General features: G+C 45.5%; 1 protein-coding gene across 4 annotated transcripts in view; it reads left to right on the top strand.

Moving 5' to 3' along the window:
- HECW2 (HECT, C2 and WW domain containing E3 ubiquitin protein ligase 2) overlaps positions 1–26051 on the top strand; it is a 547978-nt gene that overhangs the window by 188818 nt on the left and 333109 nt on the right. For all 4 annotated transcript variants that reach the window (XM_075829943.1, XM_075829941.1, XM_075829942.1 and 1 more), the window contains one exon: positions 8643–8750. In XM_075829943.1, the coding sequence (XP_075686058.1) occupies positions 8643–8750 (108 nt within the window). The remainder of the gene's footprint in view (positions 1–8642; positions 8751–26051) is intronic.

Raw genomic sequence — 26051 nt, 5'->3', positions numbered from 1 at the left:
GATTGGAAAAAAGTGTTATGGACAGACGAATCGAAGTTTGAGGTGTTTGGATCACACAGAAGAACATTTGTGAGACGCAGAACAACTGAGAAGATGCTGGAAGAGTGCCTGACGCCATCTGTCAAGCATGGTGGAGGTAATGTGATGGTCTGGGATTGCTTTGGTGCTGGTAAAGTGGGAGATTTGTACAAGGTGAAAGGGATTTTGAATAAGGAAGGCTATCACTCCATTTTGCAACGCCATGCCATACCCTGTGGACAGCGCTTGATTGGAGCCAATTTCATCCTACAACAGGACAATGACCCAAAGCACACCTCCAAATTATGCAAGAACTATTTAGGGAAGAAGCAGGCAGCTGGTATTCTATCTGTAATGGAGTGGCCAGCGCAGTCACCAGATCTCAACCCCATAGAGCTGTTGTGGGAGCAGCTTTACCGTATGGTACGCAAGAAGTGCCCATCAAGCCAATCCAACTTGTGGGAGGGGCTTCTGGAAGCATGGGGTGAAATTTCTCCCGATTACCTCAGCAAATTAACAGCTAGAATTCCAAAGGTCTGCAATGCTGTAATTGCTGCAAATGGAGCATTCTTTGACGAAAGCAAAGTTTGAAGGAGAAAATTATTTGAAATAAAAATCATTATTTCTAACCTTGTCAATGTCTTGACTATATTTTCTAGTCATTTTGCAACTCATTTGATAAATATAAGTGTGAGTTTTCATGGAAAACACAAAATTGTCTGGGTGATCCCAGACTTTTGAACGGTAGTGTATGTATAGTACAAATCGATCAAAGCATTATAATAAAACTTTTAATCCAGTGCAACACGAAACAAGAAGAAATAAAATGCCCACGTTTCAATATTCTGCAATAAAGCACCAACCATCTCGTACTGCAAAGAAAAGAACACATGGGTGTGCCATCCCCCCGAGTCCCTTACCCACTTCCGCCCCCAGCTTGAGTCAAAGCAGCAGATAACCCTCGGACTGTACAGTGAGTGAGATTCGATGAGCACCAGCCACCCCAGATCAGATCGAATTTAGCCGGTTTCCCCCGGTGTTTATACACCATTTTTTCAAAGGGAAGTATTTCATTGACCAATTTACGCCACTGCGCTACTGTCGGTACCCTATCAGCCATACACATTATGGCCACCGCCTTCCTTGCCATAAATAGTGATTCTCTGAGGAAAATCCACTCATATATTGACCACTGCTCCTCAGGAAGCAGTCCCAACAAACACACCTCCGGCCTGTGAGGTATCGTCCTTCCCATCACTGCCATCAATAATGCGACCACCTCCTCCCAAAAGCTAAGGATCCAGTGGCAACCCCACATTAAGTGAATAAAATCAGCCCTCTGCTCTCCACACCTATGACATTGTGAGGATGCCATCCGTCCCATACGGTGTAACCTTACGGGTGTTAAATAACATTGGTGGATAATGAACAGTTGCACTAGTTTATTGTTTGCAGCTGGTGAAACCAGCAAGTGGGATCCCTGAGCCTCCCTCCAGTCCTCCGCTGTAAGTTGTGGAATAAGTGCTCGCCACCTATCCTCAGCCACAAGGGGCTCCATTCGCAATTTAGCATCTAGTAAAAAGGAATAAATTTGTGACACGACTCCGCGCGTGAACGGAGTGCTCAACCTCACCACCAAGTCATAACTAGAGTATGTCGTGGAGTTCAGTGGGAATTGTGCTAGTAGAGCATGATGAAGCTGAATACAGTATAATTCATCCCGCGGTGGTATATTGAAAGCTGCACGAATCTCACTCACCGCCATGGCAGATCCTCCGTCCGTTAGCAGTTGTGACAGAGTATTTACGTCTCTAGAGGACCAGTAGTTTTTCCCCAGCATCCCATGCAAATGAGAGAAACTCGGATTATCCCACAGCGGACTCTCCGCCACCATCCCCACAAACCCCAGTATGTCTCTAGCCTGTTGCCAGACTCGTCTGGCCAACTTATGCAGGGGTAACAGAGCGGTGCCTAAAATCATGCAGTTCCAATACCGGCCACAGGGTTTTCAAGCCCAGCACCCGAGCTAGATGACACTCCGCATTAGTCGTTAGGGGGGTGGGGGGGAGACCCAAGAAACCAAGTACCTGAGCTGACCCGCCAGATAATATAAAAAGACATCCGGTAACGCAGCTCCCGCCTCATCTTTAGGTCTCTGTAGGATTGACAGCTTGAGTTTAGATCTCTTCCCCCCCCCCACATACAAACGGCGCGAACAGCGAGTTTATTATTTTGAAGAAACGTTTAGGCACCAACACATCCATGTGTTCTAGCACATACAAAAACATCGGCAAGACAATCATCTTTAATATGTTAACGCGTCCTGCCACTGACAAAGGCAGACCTTTCCACAACTGTATTTTATCCCTTAAGTAAGTGACCAGAGGCGCTACATTTAACCCGTACGATCGAGAGCTATCCCTAGCAATATTAATCCCCAGGTATTTGAATTCTGGAGTTACTGGCAGACCACAGAACTGAGTGCTCCATCCACAGTCATCCTGTCTCAAAGGCATCAGATACGATTTGGACCAGTTAATCAGCAACCCGGAATACCTCCCAAAGTCGTTAATAAGGGAAAGAGTGGCATTGGGGTTCGCCATAAATAGCGCCATGTCATCCGCATACAACCCTATCCGGTCCTCTCTGGTCCCTATTCTAATCCCCATATATGGGGGATCACGCCTGATATTAATGGCCAGTGGTTCTATGGCCAATGCGAAGAGAAGTGGCGAAAGTTGACACCCCTGCCTCGTGCCTCTATGGAGGCCAAAGGAAGGGGACAGGACCCCATTCACCAGCACCTGCGCCCGTGGAGATTTATACAACAAGGAGACCCATTTAATGAATCCGTCCCCAAACCCAAATCTTCGCAGCACTGCCAGCAAATAAGGCCGTTCAACCGAGTCAAAAGCTTTTGCCGCGTCCAGAGATGCCAACGCCCAATCCTGCTGTTCCCCCCCAGCCAATCTGTGTCACTACCTGCACCCGTCTTATATTCTCAGAGGTGGACTTGCCGGTATAAAGCCACACTGATCTGAATGGATGATCTCAGTTATCACAGTGCATAACCGATTAGCCAGCATCTTGGTAAAGATTTTGTAATCTACAGTCAACCGTGAAATCGGTCTGTATGAACCACATTCATCAGGTTTTTTGCCTGGTTTCAGCAACACAATTATGGTGGCATCACACATGGATTCCGGAAGAGCAGAGCTCACATAGCTATGCTCAAACAGGGCCAATAATTGGGGGGCCAGCAACTCCCCATACTGTAAATATACCTCCAGGGGTATGCCATCTGGCCCCGAGGCCTTCCCCTTAGACATAGACGCCATCCCCTCCAAAATCTCTTCCACGGTAAAAGGAGCATCTAGCATTGCCACCTGCTCTGCTGTCAAGGTAGGAAACGATATTCCATCCAGATACAGCTCCAACTCATCCAGCACATAATCAACCTTTGAAGAATACAGCTGATCGTAAAAATTTGTGAATTGCGCAAGGATATCCCCTGGGGAGGTGCAGATTCCATCACCTGGCCCCACTATACCCATCACCAGAGGGGATCTAGAACTGTTCCTAACCATATGAGCAAGAATTTTACCCGATTGATTGCCCAATTCAAAGTGAGATTGTTTACTAAAGAATAGACTACGAGAAGCTTTATCCCTCAAGACCTGTAAATACTGTCTACCCAAATCCAGCCATGCATTCCTGTTATCCGGCGAGGGATCCTGGACGAACACCCCTTCCGCCTGCGAACATTTACATGCTAAGTCCTCCTCCTGAAGGGCAGAAGCGCGTTTTACATAAGATATGGAGGATCAGAGACATCCCCTCAAATAGGCCTTGAGGGTGTCCCACACCAGCGAGCGATTCTCCATCTGAGCATGCGCTTCTATAAAAATCGATAGCTGATCCGGTATATGATCATTTTGCTGAATGAGCTGAAGCCAAAACGGATGAATTTTACCCACTCCCCTTCTGCCTGCCTGTGGCCTTTTTAATGTCCGTAATATTGGGCTGTGATCCGAGATCCCCCTTGGTAAATGAGCTACAGATTCCACCTGCTGGAAAACCGCAGGCGAGCCAACAATATAGTCAATTCTGGACAGCGCATTGTATTGTGGGGTGTGACATGTATATTCTCTAATCCCTTTGTGTGTCGCTCTCCACAGATCGATCCAGCCCATCTCTTTCACAAGGAGACCTAACTGAGAGAGGCCTCCAGGACCTCTACCCCCGTTCCCCTGGAAGCGGTCTATACCAGGGTCCATAGCCAAGTTAAAATCCCCCATCATGATCACCCGGGAGCCCGGGTAGGAAGACACAAATCGGACGGCCTCTTGAAGTATTGCCAAGGAGGCTGGCGGAGGATTGTACACCCCCAAGATCACATAGGGACATTCATCAATAACCGCATGCAGAAATATGTACCGCCCCTCGGGGTCAATGTAGGATTGTAGCAATTTCCATCGGAGCTCAACATGCACCAATATAGCCACCCCCTTAGAATACGACGTGTGGGTAGCATGTCCCACCCACTGCACCCAGGGCTTACTCAAAATCCTCACATTATCAGGTGTCATGTGTGTTTCCTGTAGACACGTTAAATGAGGACACTGTCGCCGCACAGCAGCGAATATCATATGCCGCTTTTCAGGAGAACCCATTCCCCGGACATTCCAGGACATTAACCGTAATCCTGCCATTTCGTACTGTTAACACATATTGAATAGCCATAGCCCAGAATCCTACCCACGAGCCCCTGAGTATCAACTGTCCCGAACCCGTCTGCGATTCCCATAGGTGTACACCATTTATGCTCATTTCTGCATCCATGTGAGTTGACTCATTATCCTTCATAACAGAACCAAGAACATACATTGCTCAACGGGAGCAAACCTTTGTAGCCAATAATCTAGGGGGTAGTTTCTAAGGCTAGCGTATTTCCGCCGCACACACACTATATATTTAAGCATAGCGTCTTCCCTCCTGGCCAGCATCCCATCCACCAAATATTATAGAAACATATTAAAGCCTGACACGCATTGAATGCCCTGCAAACCTCATATTCAGAACATATAAGGAGAAGATTATGAGGACTAAACATCCCAGAACGTGCCACGGATCTTATGCTCCACAGACCAGCCTGCAGATAACATGGTACAACATCGCATTATTATCTTATAAGGATACAATCAACAGGGGCATCTGCAATGCAAACAATATGGGGCATCCATGAGTTCCATATATCGGCAATGATCTCCCAGCCTGCATATCCACAACGATCAGCAACGAGGAGAGCGCCTGTGCTTTCTCGTGAGCCATTCATCCGCCTCAGTAGGATCCGTAAAAAATATGGCACGATCTCCATCCACAACCCGCAATCTAGCCGGATAGGCCATCGAGTACGGAATCTGCAGATCCCTAAGTCGGCGCTTAATAGGGACATATGACGCCCTCTGCCGCTGCAAATCAGGAGAAAAATCCGGATAGATGGATACAGAGGCATTTTCAAATCGAATCCTTCCGAGCTTCCAGCAGAACCGTATCCCGGTCTTTACAGTTCAACATCCGAGCAAGCAGGGGTCTTGGGGCAGCACCCGGAACTGGTAGTCGTGCTGGGACCCTGTGCGCCCTTTCCACCGCATACGCCAACGAGAAGGAGGTGGCTGGAAAGATCTCCCTCAGCCATTTTTCCACGAATTCCCCAGGCCGCTGCCCCTCCGCCCTCTCTGGCAATCCCACAATGCGGAGATTATTGCGGTGCGATCTGTTTTCTAAATCGTCGGCTTTCTAGCGCCACAGCTCAACTTTGCGGTGCAGATCCTGTATAGCCGCAGGCATGTTAGCAGTAAGATCTTCCAAGGTTGAAATCCTGCCCTCCGCTTCCGTGACTCTTTCCCGCACATTTTGCAGGTCCTGTCTCAGTAGGCCCACATCCACTCTCACCTCGTCGATCTTAGCCGTTGGCGACGTACGTGTCTCCAGGATGGCTGTCAGCAGCTTATCCGAGGCCTCCTGCAGCGTGATCCCCGCGTCCTGCACCGAAGGAGTCGGTGTTGATGTCCCAGCCACAACCGCCGCAGCCGCCTGCGTCGCAGAGCTCCCGCCGGCGCCATCTTGGATCACCACGCGGGCATATGATTTCAGCTTTTCAGCCGCGTCCATAGCTTTAGGCGGACTCATCTTTGTCCTGGAAGATGTCCTTCCCTTCTGAAGCAGCAGGTAAGGAATTTTGGCTGATTTCAGGGATTACAGCACCGTCAGGAGGATGTTAGACAGGATGCTGGCCCGGAGCTATCGCCACACACGTCCTCTCACATCAGCAGCTGGCCACGCCCCCCTAGGGTAAGCTTTTTAGTTGCAAAGTTGCCGTTAAATGCAAAGTTACAACTATTGAATAAATGTTATGTGATATTTATAGGGGCGGTTAAGACTTAAAGTAACAGTTTAACCTCTTAGTGACCACCAGTACGCCTTTTCACGGCAGTCACGAAGGGGTCTAGGGCTAGGCCACCGCCGCCGCATTTTCACTGCAGCCTAGTCTAAGTCCTGCACGGGTGTCCCATGTAGGCTGGAGCGGGTGCTCGGCTGTCTGATGACTACCGGGCTCCTGCTCCAACGGTAGCGAGAAGTTTACTTAGATCGTGGCCGTTTAACCCCTTAAATGCTGCGGTCAACAGCGACCGCGGCATTTAAGTTGTTTACAGAGGGTGGGAGCTCCGATGCGGTGCTATGGCAGCTGGGGGCCTGACATGGATCTATGCCCAAAATAGTAAAAGTTCAATAAGCCTCATGTACCCCAAAAAAGTACCAATGAAAACTACATCTCCTCCCTCAAGAAACAAGCCCACATATCACTCACTACATGGACGGAAAAATTAAAAAGTTATGGCTCCTGGAAAGCGACGATGCAAAAACAAATAATTTTAGTTCGAAAGTGTTTTTATTGTGCAAAAGTCGTAAAACATAAAAAACCTATGCATATGTGGTATTGCCGTAATCGTACCAACCCATAGAATAAAGGTAACATGTTATCTTCGCCTCACAGTGGACGGCGTAAATTTAAAATGCATAGAACAATGGTGGAATTATTGTTTTTTTTTTCTATTCCCCCAAACAGTTAATAAAAGTTAATCAAAAAATTATATAAAAAGTAAATATATACAGTGTATGTGTATATATATATGTGTGTGTGTGTGTGTATGTATATGTATGTATATATATATATAATATTTATTATAAATGCGACGATGAAAAAAGGAAAAAAATTGCTTGGTCATTAAGGCCCAAAATAGGCTGGTCACTAAGGGGTTGACCCCTTAGTGACAACCTATTCTAGGCCTTAATGTAGAAGCAATTTTTAATTTTTCCATCGTCGCATTTAAAGAGCTATAATTTTTTTATTTTCCCGTTGACATAGCTGTATAAGGATTTGTTTTTTGCGGACAAGTTGTATTTTTTAATAGCATAATTTTGGGGTACATAGAATTTATTGATTAACTTTAATTTACTTTTTTGGGGGAAATTTGCCATCTTTTTTGTTAAATTTAAGCCGTTTATGGTGTGGTATATGTAACATAATACTTTTATTCAGTGGGTCATTATGATTGTGGCGATACCAAATTTGTATAGTTTTCATATGTTTTACTACTTTTACACAGTAAAAACAGTTTTTTTTTAATCATTTTATTTTGTGTTGCTATATTTTAAAAGCCACAACTTTTTTTTTATTTTTCTGCTGACATAACTGTATGAGGGCTTTTTTTTACGGGAAAACTGTGCAGTTTTTATTGGTACAATTTTGGTGTACATATGATTTTTTGATCACCTTTTCCCCAAAATTTCTGAAGGCAGGATGATCAAAAAACAGCAATTCTCGCAGTTTTTTTTAATTTTATTTTTTACGGCATTCACCGTGCGGGTTAAATAATGTAATTGTTTTATAGTTGTCGTTACAGATGATGCCAAATATGTGTAAACATTTTTTCATAATGAAGGGGAAAACGTTATTTTTTTTAACTTGGGATTTTTATTTCTTTATTTTTTATTTATTATAAACTTCTTATTTTACTTTTTTTAGTCCCACTAGGAGACTACCATGCAATCATTTGATCGCTTTTTATAATAAACTGCAATATTTCTGTATTGCATTGTATTATTGCCTGTCAGTGTAAAACTGGCATGCATCTGTTAGGCCATTCCTCTGGCATGGCCTAACAGGCATTCACTAAAGGCAGACCTGGGGGCCTTTGTTAGGCCCCTGGCTGCCATACAAACCATCGGCACCCTGGGTGATCAGGTTAAAGGTGCGGGATCGATGCTGATTTAGATCCCACCTGCTCGAGCAGGTCTGCTCCAAGCCATCAGCTACCTCCGGTAGCTGAGAGCAGGGAGCTTTTACTGCTTCCGACCGCGTTGTTTTATTCTGATGCAACGCCGTAAAAAGGCTACTTCATCAGAATAAAGCCCGTTAGTTAACACCGTATAAGCACCTATGGGCTGTCACTAACGAGTTAAAGTAAACTAATGATTGGTCCATGTTGTGTAAACTTTCCAAAATGTAGCTTTTACATTGTTTCTTTTTTAATACTGACACTATTTACTTTTATTTTCAGATGAAAATTCTCCTGCAAACTTTTGGGATTCCAAGAATAGAGGTGTAACTGGAACTCAAAAAGGGCAAATTGTCTGGAAAATTGAGTCTGGTCCCTATTTTATGGAACGTAAGTAACCTTTATAATATATAGTAACATAGTTTGTAAGGTTGAAAAAAAGACATAAGGCCAACCAGTTCAGTCTATTTTCATGCAATGTTGATCCAGAAGAAGGCAAAAACTCACAAATGCCAATTTTCCTTTGCTTAGGGAAAAAATAATTTCCTGACTCCAAATATTACATAGTTAGTTAGTACGGCTGAAAAAAGACACATGTCCATCAAGTTCAACCAAGGGAAGGGAAAAGGGAAGGAAAAATTTCTACACATAGGAGCTAATATTTTTTTGTTCTAGGAAATTATCTAACCCTTTTTTAAAGCCATCTACTGTCCCTGCTGTGACCAGCTCCTGCGGTAGGCTATTCCATAAATTCACAGTTCTCACTGTAAAGAAGCCTTGTCGCCTCTGCAGCTTGAACCTTTTTTTCTCCAGACGGAGGGAGTGCCCCCTTGTTTTTTGAGGGGGTTTTACAAGGAACAGGATTTCACCATATTTTTTGTATGTGCCATTAATATATTTATATAAGTTAATCATGTCCCCCCTTAGTCTTCTTTTTTCAAGGCTAAATAGGTTTAATTCTTTCAATCTTTCCTCATAACTTAAATTCTCCATGCCCCTTATTAGCTTCGTTGCTCTTCTTTGTATTTTTTCCAACTCCAGGGCATCCTTTCTATGAACTGGAGCCCAGAACTGAACTGCATATTCTAGATGAGGCCTCACTAATGCTTTGTAAAGTGGCATTATTACATCCCTGTCCCGCGAGTCCATGCCTCTTTTAATACACGACAATATCCTGCTGGCCTTTGAAGCAGCTGATTGACACTGCATGCTGTTATTGAGTTTATGATTTACAAGTACACCCAGATCCTTCTCAACAAGTGAATCCGCCAGTGTAGCGCCCCCTAGGACATATGATGCATGCAGGTTGTTGGTACCAAGATGCATAACTTTACATTTATCTACATTAAACTTCATTTGCCAAGTGGACGCCCAAACACTTAGTTTGTTTAAATAAAGTGGCAATCAGAATAAAATCCCTGGATCATTGACCCATTTGGAATAATCTAGTAACCATAACTTGTAATATTATTACACTCAAGAAAGGCATCCAGGCCCATTTTGAATTTCAAGTGAATTCAATATGACATCTTCCTCTGGCAGAGAGTTCCATAGTCTCAATGCTCTTACAATAAAAAGTTGGTGAAGAAACCTTCTTCCCTCTAGACGGAGTGGTTTCCCCTTGTTTATAGTTACAGATCATGAGAGAGATCTCTATATTGACCTTTGATATATGTATACATATTAATTAGGTCATCCTGCTGCAGTCTTTTTCTCTAAACTAAGGGGCCGTTCATATATGTCCTTTGCTCCTGTCCGTTTCCCTCCGGCGTGTTGTAGAAAAGCCGGAGAGAAACTGATGTTAGAACGGATCCCATAGCTTTTTATGGGATCTGTTCTGGCAAGTGGGACATAAAATGCGTCGCTGTACAGCGCCGGACCTGTGCAGGAGCCGGATCCAAAATCGTTACCTGCAGCGTTTTTGTGTATGGCTCCATGGGAGGTCCGGCTGCGCATCCTATTTAATGTATTGTTCACAAGTTAAACACCGGGTGCTGCCGCATCCACCTTCTGGCAGCACCTAGCGGGGAAATTTAGTGCAACCCATTCCCCCCCCCTGTAGATAGCATTACCCCCTTTAGATAGCGCCACTGTAGCTCCCTCTAGTAGCAGAATTCCCGGCCCGAGCGTTGCCGACACTGTGGTTGGGGATTCCGATCCAGGAGGAGCCCCTGACGTCACTGTCCATATATGGACAGTGTTGCCAGGGACTCCTCCTGGAGCGGAGTTCCCTGCCAGAGTTAACCCCTGACGTCACTGTCCGTATGTGGACAGTGACGTCACAGGCTACTCCTGGAGCGGAATCCCCAGCCAGAGCATTGGAAATGCTCTGGCCGAGGCTTCCTCTCCTAGAGGGAGCTCCTAACGTCACAGTCCATATATGAACAGGGACGTCTGGCTATTTCTGGAGAGAATCCCCGGCCAGAGTGTTGTCGACACTCTGGCTGGGGATTCTGCTCCTAGAGGGAGCCCCTGATGTCCCTGTCCTATATATGGACATTGATGTCAGGGGCTTATCCAAGAGGGGCAGTGGGTGGCACTCTCTACTGGAGGGCATAAGTGGCACTCTCTACAGGGGCGCATGGGTGGTACTATCTACAGGGGGCGTAGGTGGCGTTTTCTGCAGGGGGCGTGGGTGGCGCTATCTACAGGGGGCTGTGTGGCGCTATCTACAGGGGGCTGTGTGGCGCTATCTACAGGGGGCTGTGTGGCGCTATCTACAGGGGGCTGTGTGGCGCTATCTACAGGGGGCTGTGTGGCGCTATCTACAGGGGGCTGTGTGGCGCTATCTACAGAGGGCTGTGTGGCGCTATCTACAGGGGGCTGTGTGGCGCTATCTACAGGTGCTGTGTGGCAATATCTACGGGGGCACTTTGGCATTATCTACAGGGGGTGTGGCACTATATACAGAGAGCAGTGTTCACTATCTACAGTGGGCACTGTGGTACTATTTACAGAGAACACTGTGGCATCCACTGAGGGCACTGTGGCATTATCTACAGAGGGCACTGCTGCATTATCTACAGGGGGTGTGTGGCACTATATATAGAGAGCAATGCAGCATTTTCTACAGAGGACACTGTGGCATTATCTACACATGAGAAACAGACAATGAAAAACAGATGCAAAACGGGCCACAATCGGCCGTCAAAAACTGATACACGGACACAGAACGGATACAAAACAGATGCAAAACGGGTGACAAATGGAAGGACTCGAGAACTTTGAGAGTATAAGGTATACGTAGCTTGTATGACACAGGATTGATCTGTTGCAGAACTTCGAAGGGATCGAAAAATCTAGGAGCGAATTTGTAGGAAGGAACCTTTAAACAGAAATACTTGGAGGACAACCAGACTCTCGTAACGGGGGAAAATTGAGGAGGTGGCCTTCTCTTCCTATCAGTGTATTTCTACATCTGCGCCACAGCCTGCAAGATCCTGACTGGTTTGTTGCCAGATTTAGAGAAAGCTTCCGTAGGAAATATTGGCTGCAGGAACTTCGGAGGTAGCAGGCACAGTGAGAGGCACACAAGGATGTTGGCTGTAAACTATGAAACATGGAGAAGTAGCAGTGGATTCGCTTGTATGATTATTATATGCGAATTTGGCTCACGCAAGGAGTTGCAGCTTGTTCTCATGTTGAGTTGAAATTAAATGGCGGATATAGTTTTCGAGCACTTGATTAATTCGTTCCACTTGGCCATTGGATTGAGGGTGGTATGTAGAAGAGAAGCCCAGTTTTATGTCCAGAAGTTTGCAGAGAGCTCTCCAGAATTTGGATGTGAACTGAACGCCTCGATCAGAGACAATGTGCAGATGCAATCCGTGCAGATGAGACATGCAGAATGATGAGATTTGCCAGATGAGGAGCAAAGGGAAGACCAGACAGAAGAACGAAAAGTGCCATTTTGGAGAAACTATCTACCACGTCCCAAACAGTGGTGCATCCAGCAGAGGCAGGAACCATCAGTAACCGGCAGAGGTTTTAGTAGACCCGCAGGCTTCAAATGAGTAGCTTTGTTTTGGGCACACTTGGTACAGGTGGACATCCGTGGGTAGCGTGGACCACCAATCGTGGCAGGTGATGAAATCACTTGTTTTTCGAATGCCAGAATAACCTGCCAATTTGGAATTTTCTTCCTGTCTGTAGGAAGGAAATAGGTTTTCTCTGGAGGAATGTCTTTGATCTGCAAAGGAGTAACCGCTATTCTATGTGAGAGAATGCTGTGCTGTAAATACTCTTCGTGGTCAGTTGTCTCAAATGATCGGGATAGCTTGTCTGCCTTGACGTTTTTGTCCGCTGGACGAAAATGAAATTGAAAATTAAACCTGGCAAAGAAAAGCGACCACCTGCCTTGATGTAGATTTAGTGGTTGAGCCGACTGTATGTAGGTAAGGTTCTTGTGGTCTGTGTAAATGACAACTGTGTGTGCTGAACCTTCCAACAGATATCTCAACTCCTCTAGGGCCAACTTGATGGCTAGAAGCTAATGATCTCCAACAGAATAATTCCTCTCCGCTTCCGAGAAGTGTTTAGAGAAAAAAAGCCAGAGGAGACAGCTTTTCCCTTAGAGTTACTTTGGAAGAGAATTGCTCCAGCACCAATGAAAGAGGCGTCAATCTCCAACGAGAACTGACGGAAGACATCTAGATGGTGTAGCACGGAGGCAGAAGTGAAGGACCTTTTAACCTCTGAGTATGCAGATTCAGCATTAGGGGGCCAATCCTTTGCCTTGGCTCCCTTTTTGGTGAGAGCAGAGATGGGAGCGGTAAGCGAAGAAAAATTTGGGATAAACTGTCTGTTGAAAGTTGCAAAACCCAGCAATCTCTGTATAGCACGAAGACCTTGAGGACGAGGCCAATCTAGAACGGCCTTTACCTTTTCTGGATCCATCTGAAGTCCATGATCAGAGATAATATAGCCCAAGAAGGGCGAGGATTTCTTTTCAAAGATGGATTTCTTCCGTTTAGTGTAGAGGTCGTTCCCCTTTAAGCATGACAGTACTTGGCGAACATGCTTCCGGTGTGTTGTCAGATAAGGTGAGTAGATCAAGATGTCGTCCAGATAAACCACTACACAGACATACAACAGATCCCAGAATATATTGTTCACGAATTCCTGGAACACAGCTGAAACATTACACAAACCGAAGGGTATCACGTGATACAGTGACCGTCTCCGGTGTTAAATGCTGTTAGAGATCGAGCTTAGTGAAAATCTTGGCTCCATGAATACAGTCGAAAAGCTCAGAGATCAGCGGCAAGGGTTACTTGTTTTGTACAGTGATTTTATGCAGACCACGATAGTCTATGCAGGGCCGGAGGGATCCATCTTTTTTCCCTACAAAGAAAAATCAAGCTCTGGCTGGAGACGTTGACTTTCTAATAAACCCCCTCTCAAGGTTTTCCTTGACATATGCTGACATAGATTGGGTCTCGGGCAGAGAGAGAGAGGATATACCCGTCCACGAGGAGGTGAACTCCCAGAGAGCAACTCTATTGGACAGTCGTATGGGCGATACGGAGGCAAGGTCTTGGCCTCCTTCTTGCTGAACACGTCTGCATAAACGGCATATTGCTGAGGTAGACCAGGGAGTGACCGAGGCACTGGAGGTCAGGCAGGACGAACTACAGGCAGACAGTTGAGGTGACAGCAAGGTCCCCATTGAAGAATTTCTCCAGAATTCCAATCAAGCACTGGAGAAAGCTGACGGCGAAACGTGTGTCGGGGGCGGTCAGTGTGGAGTGTTCCTGCGTGCTTCCTATCATGCAGTCCATGGGTTTGTGCAATATCCTTTATTTATAAAGCATGGTCTTTGTTTTGGGTGCAACTTGGAGCGTTAGCTGTATACTCTTATATGTATGCACAATTGTGTGCTCTTCTGTTAGGTGCTAAATATATTTATGTGCTTCTGTTGTCCAAATACTTGATCTATATGATTATCTTTTCTATAGATATCTGCATTTGTTACCACATCACAGGATGTTTATAGTATGGTAGCATATATATTGGATTATTCACGCAGCTCCTCCATACTCTCCTTTTTAACTGTGTGCTATATTGTTTTTATATTTTGATGGCCAATGTGTTATGTATATTTCAATAAAGTTTATTTTATATTGTCATGGTACATGACTTGTGCTATGTGTGTTTCATTTTCTGGATATACTAGTAGTCTTCACAGTCTGGTATAGGTATTGATATTTGCTTTATGATTTGTGTGGACGAATTATTGTTTGGCGTATGCCAATGGTCTATACTCGTATAGGTATTCATCAAGCACTGGAGCGTGCCTGCGAAGCCAGGGTAGTCTCAAAATAATTAGATTAATATCCACGGGTAAAACGTAGAAGGTTATTTGTTCAGAGTGTAGGGCATTCACTTGTAACTTCAATGGCTCAGTGATGAACAGAATTGGGTCGGGCCACAGATGACCAGAGCTAGAGGTTTCTTTCGGGGGAGTCATGGGTAAGTAGAGGCGGTGCACTAAAGCTTGGTGTATGAAGTTCCCAGCTGCTCCAGAATCCAAGTAGGCCGGAATGTGACGCTTCACCAACGAGATAGACTGTGAGCAGATAGTGACCCTTTCTCCCACAGTACATACACAAGTTAGCGGTGCGTCTGTGCTGCTGATCCTGCTCTGATATTCTGACCCAGTCAACCTGCATAGGCTCTTCAGAAGCTGTAGTGGGAGGAGGCAGCAGTGGTCTTTGAAAGTTAGGCGCCAGTCTAGGGAACTTTCTCTCTTGGAGGGTTTCTTCAAAGCATTCTCGGAATCTCAGGTCAATATGGGTGGCCAGCAGAATGAGGGCATCCAGAGAAGATGGGAGATCACGACCTGCCATTTCATCTGTAATCCTACTGGCTAATCCCTGCCATTTCATCTTTGATCCTACTGGCTAATCCCTGCCAGAAGGTAGCCATCAGGGTCTCCTCATTCCAGGCAAGCTCTGCTGCGAGAGTACGAAATTGGATGGCATACTCTCCCACAGTCGAACATGCCTGATGTAGAGAGAATAAAAGTGGGGCTGAGGATTGACTGGTTCTTCAAAGACGATATGGAAGGTGTCTAGGAAGCACTGCAGATTAGTGGACTCAAGTACTTCACGTTCCCAGAGAGGATTCGCTTGGACCGCCGTCTTGGGTTTGCCAGCGAGGTCCATGGCCTGAGCAAACGTTCACCGTGGTTGTGGGCCCACTGGGCCTCTCCGCCGTAATGGAGTAGCAGCTGGTCAAACAAATACAGGACAGTCACTGGTCGGTGGTGCCTGGATGGCCGGCTGGCTTTTGCTGGATTATCGGAATCTGGTTTGTGCTGGATTATTGGAAGCAGAACTGGTCTTGGACACGACGCAGATTCTAGACTTGTCCCGGACACTGGACACGGATACTGAAGTGGTCACAGACACAGGACACGGATACTGAAGTCATCACGAACACTGAATCAGGAACAGGCTATGGAACCTTTGCAGACTTAGGGCTCATTCAGACGAACGTGAATAACGTCCGTGTGCTGCGCATGGAAATCACGCGCAGCACACGGACCCATTGATTTCATTGGGGCTGTTCACACATGCAGGATTTTTCACGAAGCGAGAGTCAGTTGCGTGAAACTCACTGTATGTCCTACATTGGTGCATTTTCACTCACCTACATGCCCATTGAAGTCAATGGGTGCATGAAAACCAAGCACCGCACACGGATGCACATCCGTGTGCGGTGCATGATTTGCGCATCTATTCAATTAAAAATAATAATAAAAAAAAAAAGATGTGCTTTGCGAATGCGTGAATAGCGCATGCCACTCGCAAAGCAGACTGATGCATAGCGCAACACACACGGACCAGTTTCACGCGCATTTTTCATGCGTGTGTATCTGATACGCTCATGTGAATGTAGCCTAACACAAGGTCAGCAACAGTATTGCTCAATCGCTGAGGAAGTGGGAAGAGTTCCTTAAAGTCCAGGGTGAGCTGGGATAGGTTGGGAGCAATATTCCTGGTCCTTTAAGAACTGGGACGAGTGCGCACGCACCCTACGGGCACAGGCCGGGAGAGAGCGCAGAGAGCGCCAGTGTCCCAGAGCAGAGAGACGCGCAGAGGACAAGAAAACTGGTGGCCGCTGGGGTAAATGAGACCCGCGGCCGCCAGTGCTACACATGCCAGAATCACGGCAGAATTTTTGTGAAATGACAAGTACACAACATGTATCTAATCGATTTTTTAATGGCCATCACTTGGCCGTTTTTAGAACAATGTAGTTCTATGGCTGTATTCACACAGCCTTTTTTTTGTTAGCAGCCTATAAATACTTGCTGTCAAAAAATAGGACGTTTTATTTTTGGCCGTTTTCAAGGCCAGACGGCCCCCACAGAACTCAATCGATCACTTTTTAACAGCTGTTTTTCAGGGATTAGTCCTTGTGACGGCTGTTAAAAACTGAGCCTGGCCCTCACAAAAGGATTTCCAGGGGATAGCGCTACTTTATGTGCTTAGATCAGGGAAGCATCGAAAGCTTGGAGTCTCCGGCCAAAGCATCGAAAGCTCTCTGGCCTGGGCCTACTGTCCTAGGAAAGCCCTTGCTCATATATGGACAGTGACGTTAGGGGCTTTGAGATGCTGGAATCTCAATGGGGCTATTCAAACGGGTGATTTTTTGACGGCTCGTTTTACCGGGCCATCAAAGAATAGAACATGCCCTATTTTGGGCCTTTCTCATAGCCACAGGGCTCCCATACAATTCAATGGGGCCGTTTAAAAACGGCCATCACTTGGATGCCATCCGAGTTCCAACCGTTTAAAAAGGATCCTGCCCCTGTCCCTGACGTCACTGTACATACATGGATAGTGACGTCAAGCATTTCCTATCGCTGGAGTCCCAGAGCAGAGCATCAGCTAGCGCTCTGCCCAGGACTCTGTCGATGTGGAAGCTCATGATGTCACTATCCATATTTGACACTGCTCCTGACATCACTATCCATATAGTTTCCTGGCCCTGGAGTCCCCGAGCAGAGCTTTAGATAGTGCTCTGCCCTGGGGCTCCAGCACTAGGGAAGCTCCTGAAGTCACTGTCCACATATGGACAGTGACGTCAGGAGTTTCCGGCCCAGGAATCCCCAAGCAGAGCACCAGCCAGAGCTCTGCCCGGGGACTCCAGCATATATGGTCAGTGATGTCAGGAGTTTCCCAGGGCCGGAATCCTGGGACAGAGACTCTATTCGCTCTTTGCCCAGGGACTCCGACTCCGGGGAAGCCCCTGACATCACTGTCCATATATGGACAGTGACGACAGGAGCTATTCCTGGACCGAAGTCACAGCAGCACTGCTCCTGACGTCACTGTCCATATATGGACGGTGACGTCAGGAGCTTTCCCTGGGCTTGAGTCCCAGGGCAGAGCCTCTGCTATCGCTCTGCCAGGGGACTCCAGCACCTCTCCTGATGTCACTATCCATCCATATATGGGCAGTGACGTTAGGAGTTTCCCATCACTCCAGCGCTGGACCTAGGAAAGGGAAGTACAATAATTGTTTTGCTTTTATTTTTTATAGGTTCGGTAATTGGACTACTTCGGATTCGAGAACTACTTAGATTATAGCGGGTTTTTTTGATTTTCAATAAATTGGTTAACAATGGTTGTGTTGTTTTTTTTATTTCAATCAAATTATTTCAATTATTTTTATTTCAATCAAACGTAGATTTTTTTTAAAGAATTTTTTTTGATAATTAGAAAAAAACTATGTGGCGTCTCCCCCGTTTTCATAATTAGCCAGATACAACACAGTAGCAGCAGGGCTAGCATTACCAGGGTGGAATGGGTCATGGTTTTTGGGCTTTACCAGCCTGCAGCCGCCACAGTACCTGACCGTCACTACAGATGATCGTATACTGGATCGTATCCGGCTCTTCCCGGTACCCATGGTGGCGGTAGGTAGCGGGGTAATATTGGACGTTTAGTGTTAGCCTTTTCACTGGCTAACACTAAGCCCTGCCTTAGTAATGGACGCTGTGTTAGACATCGGTCGTTACTAAGGCGGTAGTAATAAAGTAAAAAAAAAAACACACAGAAAATAAATATTTTCTTGAAATTAAAAAAAACCACACAACCCTTATTAACCATTTTATTGAGAATAATAAAAACGCTGTCATCGAAGTAGTCCTCAAATCCGAAGTAGTCCAACAACCGAACCTGTAAAAAAACAAATAATTAGTAACACATAAAAAAACCAACTATTAGGCCTCATTTACATGAGCGTGTGCGTTTTGCGCGCGCAAAAAACGCAGCGTTTTGCGTGCGCAAAAGGCACTTGACAGCTCCGTGTGTCATCCGTGTATGATGCGCGGCTGCGTGATTTTCATAGAGATGAGGCTAGTCGACGTCAGTCACTGTCCATGGTGCTGAAAGAGTTAACTGATCGGCAGTAACTCTTTCAGCACCCTCGACAGTGAATTCCGATCACCATATCGAGTAACCTGTTTAAAAAAAAAGAGGTTCGTACTTACCGATAACTCCCCGGCCGTTGCCTTGGTGACGCGTCCTTGGTGACGCGCCTCTCTTGACATCTGGCCCCACCTCCCTGGATGACGCGGCAGTCCATGTCACCGCTGCAGCCTGTGCTTGGCTTGTGATTGGCTGCAGCTGTCACTTGGACTGAATTGTCATCCCGGGAGGTCAGACTGGAGGAAGAAGCCGGGAGTTATCGGTAAGTCAGAACTTTTTTTTTTTTTTACACGTTCACGTATATTGGAATCGGAAGTCGCTGTCCAGGGTGCTGAACCAGTTTAAACTCTTTCAGCACCCTGCACAGTGACTGTCTCCTGCCGGGTTCGGTCAAAACTAGTTCGGCCGAACCCGGTAAAGTTCGGTTCGCTCATGTCTAAGACACTCCATTCGGATGTTTGTAAACAGAAAAGCACGTGGTGCTTTTCTGTTTACATTCAGTTTGACAGCTCTTGCGCGAATCACGCAGTTCGCACGGAAGTGCTTCCGTGCGACCTTCGTGGTTTTCACACACCCATTGACTTCAATGGGTGCATGATGCGCGAAAAACGCACGATTATAGAACATGTCGTGAGTTTTACGCAACGCACTCGCGCTGCGCAAGATTCACGCATCGTCTGCACTGCCCCATAGAGTAATATAGGTGCGTACGACACGCGTGAAAAGCACGCGCGTCGCACGCGCGTATATTACGCTTTTGTAAATGAGGCCTTATACTTACCTTTCCTGGTTCCAGTGCTGGAGCCGCAATGTCAGCGAGCTATGATGTTTCCGTAACTTCGGGAGTTATAGGGGGCGTTAACATTAAAAGTGCCTAGGGCAGCATCAGCTCTAAATACGGTCTTACTTTCACCTACACTCTTCTCACTGGCCACCCACTTAATCTCTTCAGTGTCCCCTGCACCCCATAAGAACCCCCTGCCACTTTCTGTTCCCCATGGTACCCCTACCGCTTTGTGTCCCCCCTGCCACCTTTTGTATTCCCTGTCCAACATCCTCATCGAGCCCCGGGCACATTCTGACCCCACAAAGAGCCCCTTCCTCAGACTTCTGTCCCCCTCTCCTAAAACAGTGGCCTGTCTCTTGCTATCTACTTTGTCCCTGCTCCCTCTGTCTCCTTCTAAACTTTGCTCTGTTCTTCATTCAGCATCTGCAGTTGCTGCCAGAATTTTCGAGAAATCGGCCAAAGCTGCCTCACGGTTGTGAGGACATGGTAGCAAGTCAAAAATTTCAGAGAAAACGCTAGAAACCAATGCTAAAGCAGAGGGATCAGACCAAGCTCTCTATACTCTGAAAGCAAGAGAAAATGATGACTAAGTGATCATTTGACCTTCGTGTGGGTGTTCTTAGTGGGTTAGAACAAAAAAAATTACAAATTAAATTCAGCAGATTTTAAAATGGACTCTGAAAAACGGATGCAAATTGGGTGACAATTGGAGCTCAAAAACGTAAACACGACCCTGACCAGATACACAGATCGGATGAAAACGACTGTCAAAGATGGACCAAGACGGACATTTTTAACGGCCGACACCCAGACCCAGTCTAGGAATTTATAGTTTAGGACTATGTTCTGTGAATAGGGCCCTAAACTTCCTAATGAAAAGAGAATTATTAAGGAAAATATCCAGGCATAAATGCTTGACTGCTCTAGGAAACACTGTGTACTGTTTTTGGATTTGCTATTATATTTTGTGTCCTATCTATTTTTCAATATATAATTTAGAAAACAACAAGCCTGCCACCAAAAAGAAAACTGTTAAGCCATAACATTAAACCACTGACAGATGAAGTGAATAAGGATAAATATCTTGTTACAATGATGCATGTGAAGGGGCGGGATATATTAGGTAGCAAGTGAACAGTCAGTTCTTGAAAAATGGGTAAGTGTAAGGATCTGAGTGTGTTAAAGGAGAATATTGTTCTCATCCAGACACTCTGTACTAAGACCGCATAAAATATACCTGGCAAATGGATATAGTAAATACTGATATTATTTAGTGATGTTCACCCTTTGAGGTGTTAGTATGCCCAGAGACCATTTGGTCATAGTTTCTTCTCTCTTCCTTTTTAGCATTTCAATGGTTCCCAGTACAGGAAGGAGCCATTGTAAACTGGATCTGGAGATAGCTGGGCATACTTGGCATACTGGGAATAGATTTACTTGGAGTCAATGTAGTGGGTCGAGTCAACGCCGAGATAACAGCACTTAACATCAGGAACAAGCTAAATTCTATCATATGTGTGCTTTCTGTGTATGTATATAATTATAAGTATAATACCATTGCAGTAGACTTTATATGTGCACATATACAGTGAAAGAAATAAGTATTTGATCCCTTGCTGATTTTGTAAGTTTGCCCACTGTCAAAGTCATGAACAGTCTAGAATTTTTAGGCTAGGTTAATTTTACCAGTGAGAGATAGATTATATTTAAAAAAAACAACAGAAAATCACATAGTCAAAATTATATATATTTATTTGCATTGTGCACAGAGAAATAAGTATTTGATCCCCTACCAACCATTAAGAGTTCAGCCTCCTCCAGACCAGTTACACGCTCCAAATCAACTTGGTGCCTGCATTAAAGACAGCTGTCTTAAATGGTCACCTGTATAAAAGACTCCTGTCCACAGACTCAATTAATCAGTCTGACTCTAACCTCTACAACATAGGCAAGACCAAAGAGCTTTCTAAGGATGTCATGGACAAGATATAGACCTGCACATGGCTGGAATGGGCTACAAAACCATAAGTAAAACGCTGGGTGAGAAGGAGACAACTGTTGGTGCAATAGTAAGAAAATGGAAGACATACAAAATGACTGTCAATCAACATCGATCTGGGGCTCCATGCAAAATCTCACCTCGTGGGGTATCCTTGATCCTGAGGAAGGTGAGAGCTCAGCCGAAAACTACACGGGGGGAACTTGTTAATGATCTCAAGGCAGCTGGGACCACAGTCACCAAGAAAACCATTGGTAACACATTACGCCGTAATGGATTAAAATCCTGCAGTGCCCGCAAGGTCGCCCTGCTCAAGGAGGCACATGTACAGGCCCGTCTGAAGTTTGCAAATGAACATCTGGATGATTCTGAGAGTGATTAGGAGAAGGTGCTGTGGTCAGATGAGACTAAAATTGAGCTCTTTGGCATTAACTCAACTCGCCGTGTTTGGAGGAAGAGAAATGCTGCCTATGACCCAAAGAACACCGTCCCCACTGTCAAGCAAGGAGGTGGAAACATTATGTTTTGGGGGTGTTTCTCTGCTAAGGGCGCAGGACTACTTCACTGAATCAATGGGAAAATGGATGGAGCCGTGTACGGTCAAATCCTGAGTGACAACCTCCTTCCCTCCACCAGGACATTAAAAATGGCTCGTGGCTGGGTCTTCCAGCACGACAATGACCCGAAACATACAGCCAAGGCAACAAAGGAGTGGCTCAAAAAGAAGCACATTAAGGTCATGGAGTGGCCTTAGCAGTCTCCAGACCTTAATCCCATCGAAAATTTATGGAGGGAGCTGAAGATCCGAGTTGCCAAGCGACAGCCTCGAAATCTTAATGATTTACAGATGATCTGCAAAGAGGAGTGGGCCAAAATTCCATCTAACATGTGTGCAAACCTCATCGTCAACTACAAAAAACGTCTGACTGCTGTGCTTGCCAACAAGGGTTTTGCCACCAAGTATTAAGTCTTGTTTGCCAAAGGGATCAAATACTTATTTCTCTGTGCACAATGTAAATAAATATATATAATTTTGACTATGTGATTTTCTGTTGTTTTTTTTAAATATAATCTATCTCTCACTGGTAAAATTAACCTAGCCTAAAAATTCTAGACTGTTCATGTCTTCGACAGTGGGCAAACTTACAAAATCAGCAAGGGATAAAATACTTATTTCCTTCACTGTAGATAGTGTAGGAATATATTCTGTGAATTATAGATAAGTAGATTATATATCTATTTATGCATGAGTCTCTATATGTACATGTAATAATGGTCAGGTGCTGGATGTGGCTTCGGTTTAAGTGTAGTTCCAGGAGACCGTATAGAATTGGGATCTGGATATATATTCTATATACATACACATTACTGGACACATGTGCTTAGTAGCCAAGGGAGGCTGCTTTGTGCGGTTGTGTTCTCTATGTAATGTATTGTATCTTGATATAATGTATATTGTTTTGTCACTTCTATGTTTATAAATAAAGTATTTTTATATATTTAAGTATCTACCAATGTTGTATGTTACTCCTGTCGTGTGTGAAGGACTGTAGTGTGTGTGTACATACTAAATAATACAAAGTAAGCGGGTTGTATAGGAAACAGCGTTAACAAACTAGGAACGGAGTAAAGGGACAAAATATATATAGACAAAAGTCTCCTTTATCAGAATGACTTGTACAAGGGCCAAATTGGCCAGCAGCCTTTACTAGGCCTGGCGCTCACACAACAGTCCCCAGCACGGCTCAGAGCCTGAAGAAGGTCTACAAGACCGAAACGTTGCACTCAGCCACTGGCAATAAGATAAATAAAGATCTCCACTCCAATTTGTGTGCCGGATACTTTTTACTGATTCGGAATTGGGTTGGGCCCCTATCTGTGCACCCCCCCCCCCCCAAGCTGGTGCTATCTGAACCTCTACATATATGATAGAAAGGTGTCAGATCACAATGCATCGTAGCTTAATGTATTTGTGGCTGGGTAGCTGCAGGCCGGTCAAAGTGCCCATGCTAAGCCCTGTTCACTGCTGAAAGCGCCTATGATAGGCACGTTGGCATCAGAACTGGACCATGGAGCAATGGAACAAGGTGGCTTGGTCTGAAGAATCATGTGGTCAACCAGATGTGAGTGCATCATTTAGCTGGGGAAGACATGGCACCAGGATGCATTATGGTAAGAAACGCAAGCTGTGCTTTGAAATCTTGGGCTTTGAAATCTTGGGTCCTGGCATTTATGTAGATGTTGAGAAGTACCACCTACCTAAAGATTGCTGCAGACCAAGTACACGCCTTCATGGTAATAGTATTCCCTAAGGACAGTGGCCCTTTCAGCAGGATAATTCCATGCCACACTGCAAAAAATGTTGAGGAATTGTTTGAGGAACATGAAAAAAAATTCAAGGCGTTAACTTGGCTCCCCAGATCTCAATCACATTGAGAATCTGTTGGATCTGCGGGAAAAACAAGTCAGATCCATGAAGACCCCACTTTGCAACTTACAGAATATACTGCTCAAGTCTTGGTGCCAGATAATGTATGACAACTTCAGAGGTCTTGCGGAGTAAAGAAGAATGTTTTCATCAGGGTCGCCATCAGGGCAGTACTAGCGGTATTGCCTTCAGGGGCAGTACTCGTGGTACTGCCATCAGGGGCCCGGAATAAATTAACAAAAAAAGGGGCCTGCCGCAGCTAACCACTGTCACCCGCCTCTGCCTGCAGATGCTTTATGCATTAGTCTTTTGCAATAGGGCCCCGTGCTCCCATTGTTTCACTTTGGAGGAAAGAATGGGCCGCCCATGCAACAACTGCAGCTGGATACATCATTGCCGATGTCCCGGCCGGATCGCCTCTCTTTCTACTCTCCTCTTCCACATCGATATAATGTGCCTGCATTGCGTAGCCGTGCGTGGGGAGGGGAGCAGAAGGAGGCAGTCCTAATTTATGAATCACTGACAGGACTTCTGTGCTTGACATTTTCAGCGCTGCTATCAGTCGCTCACATTTATAGTGCTGACTGAGGTCTCTGTAGTTTTATCTAATGGAAACTACATGGGCCCCAGCATTTAATAATCAAGCTGCATCGCAGGATTTACAAAACTATGCTGCCCCCTTCACTATCCTGACAGCTGCGATGCCGGAAAGGAAAATACCACGGAAGAGAAGAGTATTGAGTGATATTGCAGTCCAGACAAACACCAGCACATTGAAAAAGGAGCAGGAGAAGAGGACTGGAGCTGCTTGTCTGGTAAGAAATAGTACCAGCAGCATTTGTGTAATCATGCAAAATGTATGTATTTTTCCCTACAGAGCCCTTGCCTCCCACCCTTACAAAGGCCATTGCCCCTGGTAGACTTGGCCCCCTTCCATTCGTAGAGACCTTGGTCCTGGTAAATTGGTCCTCACCTACCACAGAGCCCTTGGTCTCTTGTAGATTGTCCCCTTTCACCTACAGAGCCCTTCTTTTTTGGTAGATAGGACCCCCTTCCCCCTATAGAGACATTGCCCCAATAGCTTGTGCCCCTTCACAGGGCCGTTTGCTTCTTCTAGATTGTGCCCCCTTTGGATATCCACTGGATAGGACAAAAAATCCAGAATAGTGGCGTCTGACTGCTGGGAGCTCCACCATTCCTGAGAAGAACGGTCTTGGTGGAGAAGTGGTTGAGCATGCACGGTCACTCTCCATATGATAGATATGGAAACAGCCTTGTGAGTGCGCCCTCTCTAAGGGCATTCCCAGTCCTCAGGATCAGTGGAGCCCCAGAGGTCAAAACTCAACATTCAGACTTTTAAAACTTCAGATACTCTCGACGTGAGCCGTTGAGACAGCTCGTTTATCGGCGCTCGTTTGCTCCTTTCACAAGAAGCTAGTATGGGGACAAGCGCTCGTTACAACAATCACTTATCCCCAAACATTTCTATAATTTCAACGAAAATATTTAAGGCATTTAAAACGATACAATCAGCCAATGAACGAGCATTTGCTTGTTCATCGGCTGGTTGTTGCCCTGTTTACACAGGGAAATTATCGGGAACAAGCGTTTGAATGCTCGTTTTCGATTGTAGTAACGAACGAGTGTCGTAAATGAGCATTTATTAGACAAGTGGGAGGTAGCAGCAGCGATTCTCCTGAGGTGGTGCTGCCTCACAGCCTCTGACACTGTTCTATCAGCATGAAGCTGCTTCACACAGTGTGAAACTAAAGCTGGAGGGAAGGGGGATAATTTCAATCAGCCTTATCTCTGACTGTGGACCACCTAGAACAGCGGTTATAGTGGCACATGAAAGAGGAGATTCTAATCTTTCACATGACACCATGGATGGCAGTGACAGAACCGGAGATATTGCCACTTGAATACACAGTCAGGAATGGAAGCTGTATACTATATGATCACACTGTGTTGCTGGGTAGGGAAGGGGGAGAAGCTGTATGATGATTGGACAGCGTCCTACAGAAAACATTACACC

Source organism: Rhinoderma darwinii, chromosome 6 (genome assembly GCF_050947455.1).
Source record: "Rhinoderma darwinii isolate aRhiDar2 chromosome 6, aRhiDar2.hap1, whole genome shotgun sequence".
NCBI classification, from domain to species: domain Eukaryota; kingdom Metazoa; phylum Chordata; class Amphibia; order Anura; family Rhinodermatidae; genus Rhinoderma; species Rhinoderma darwinii.
This window is presented reverse-complemented; position numbering and strand designations above follow the sequence as displayed.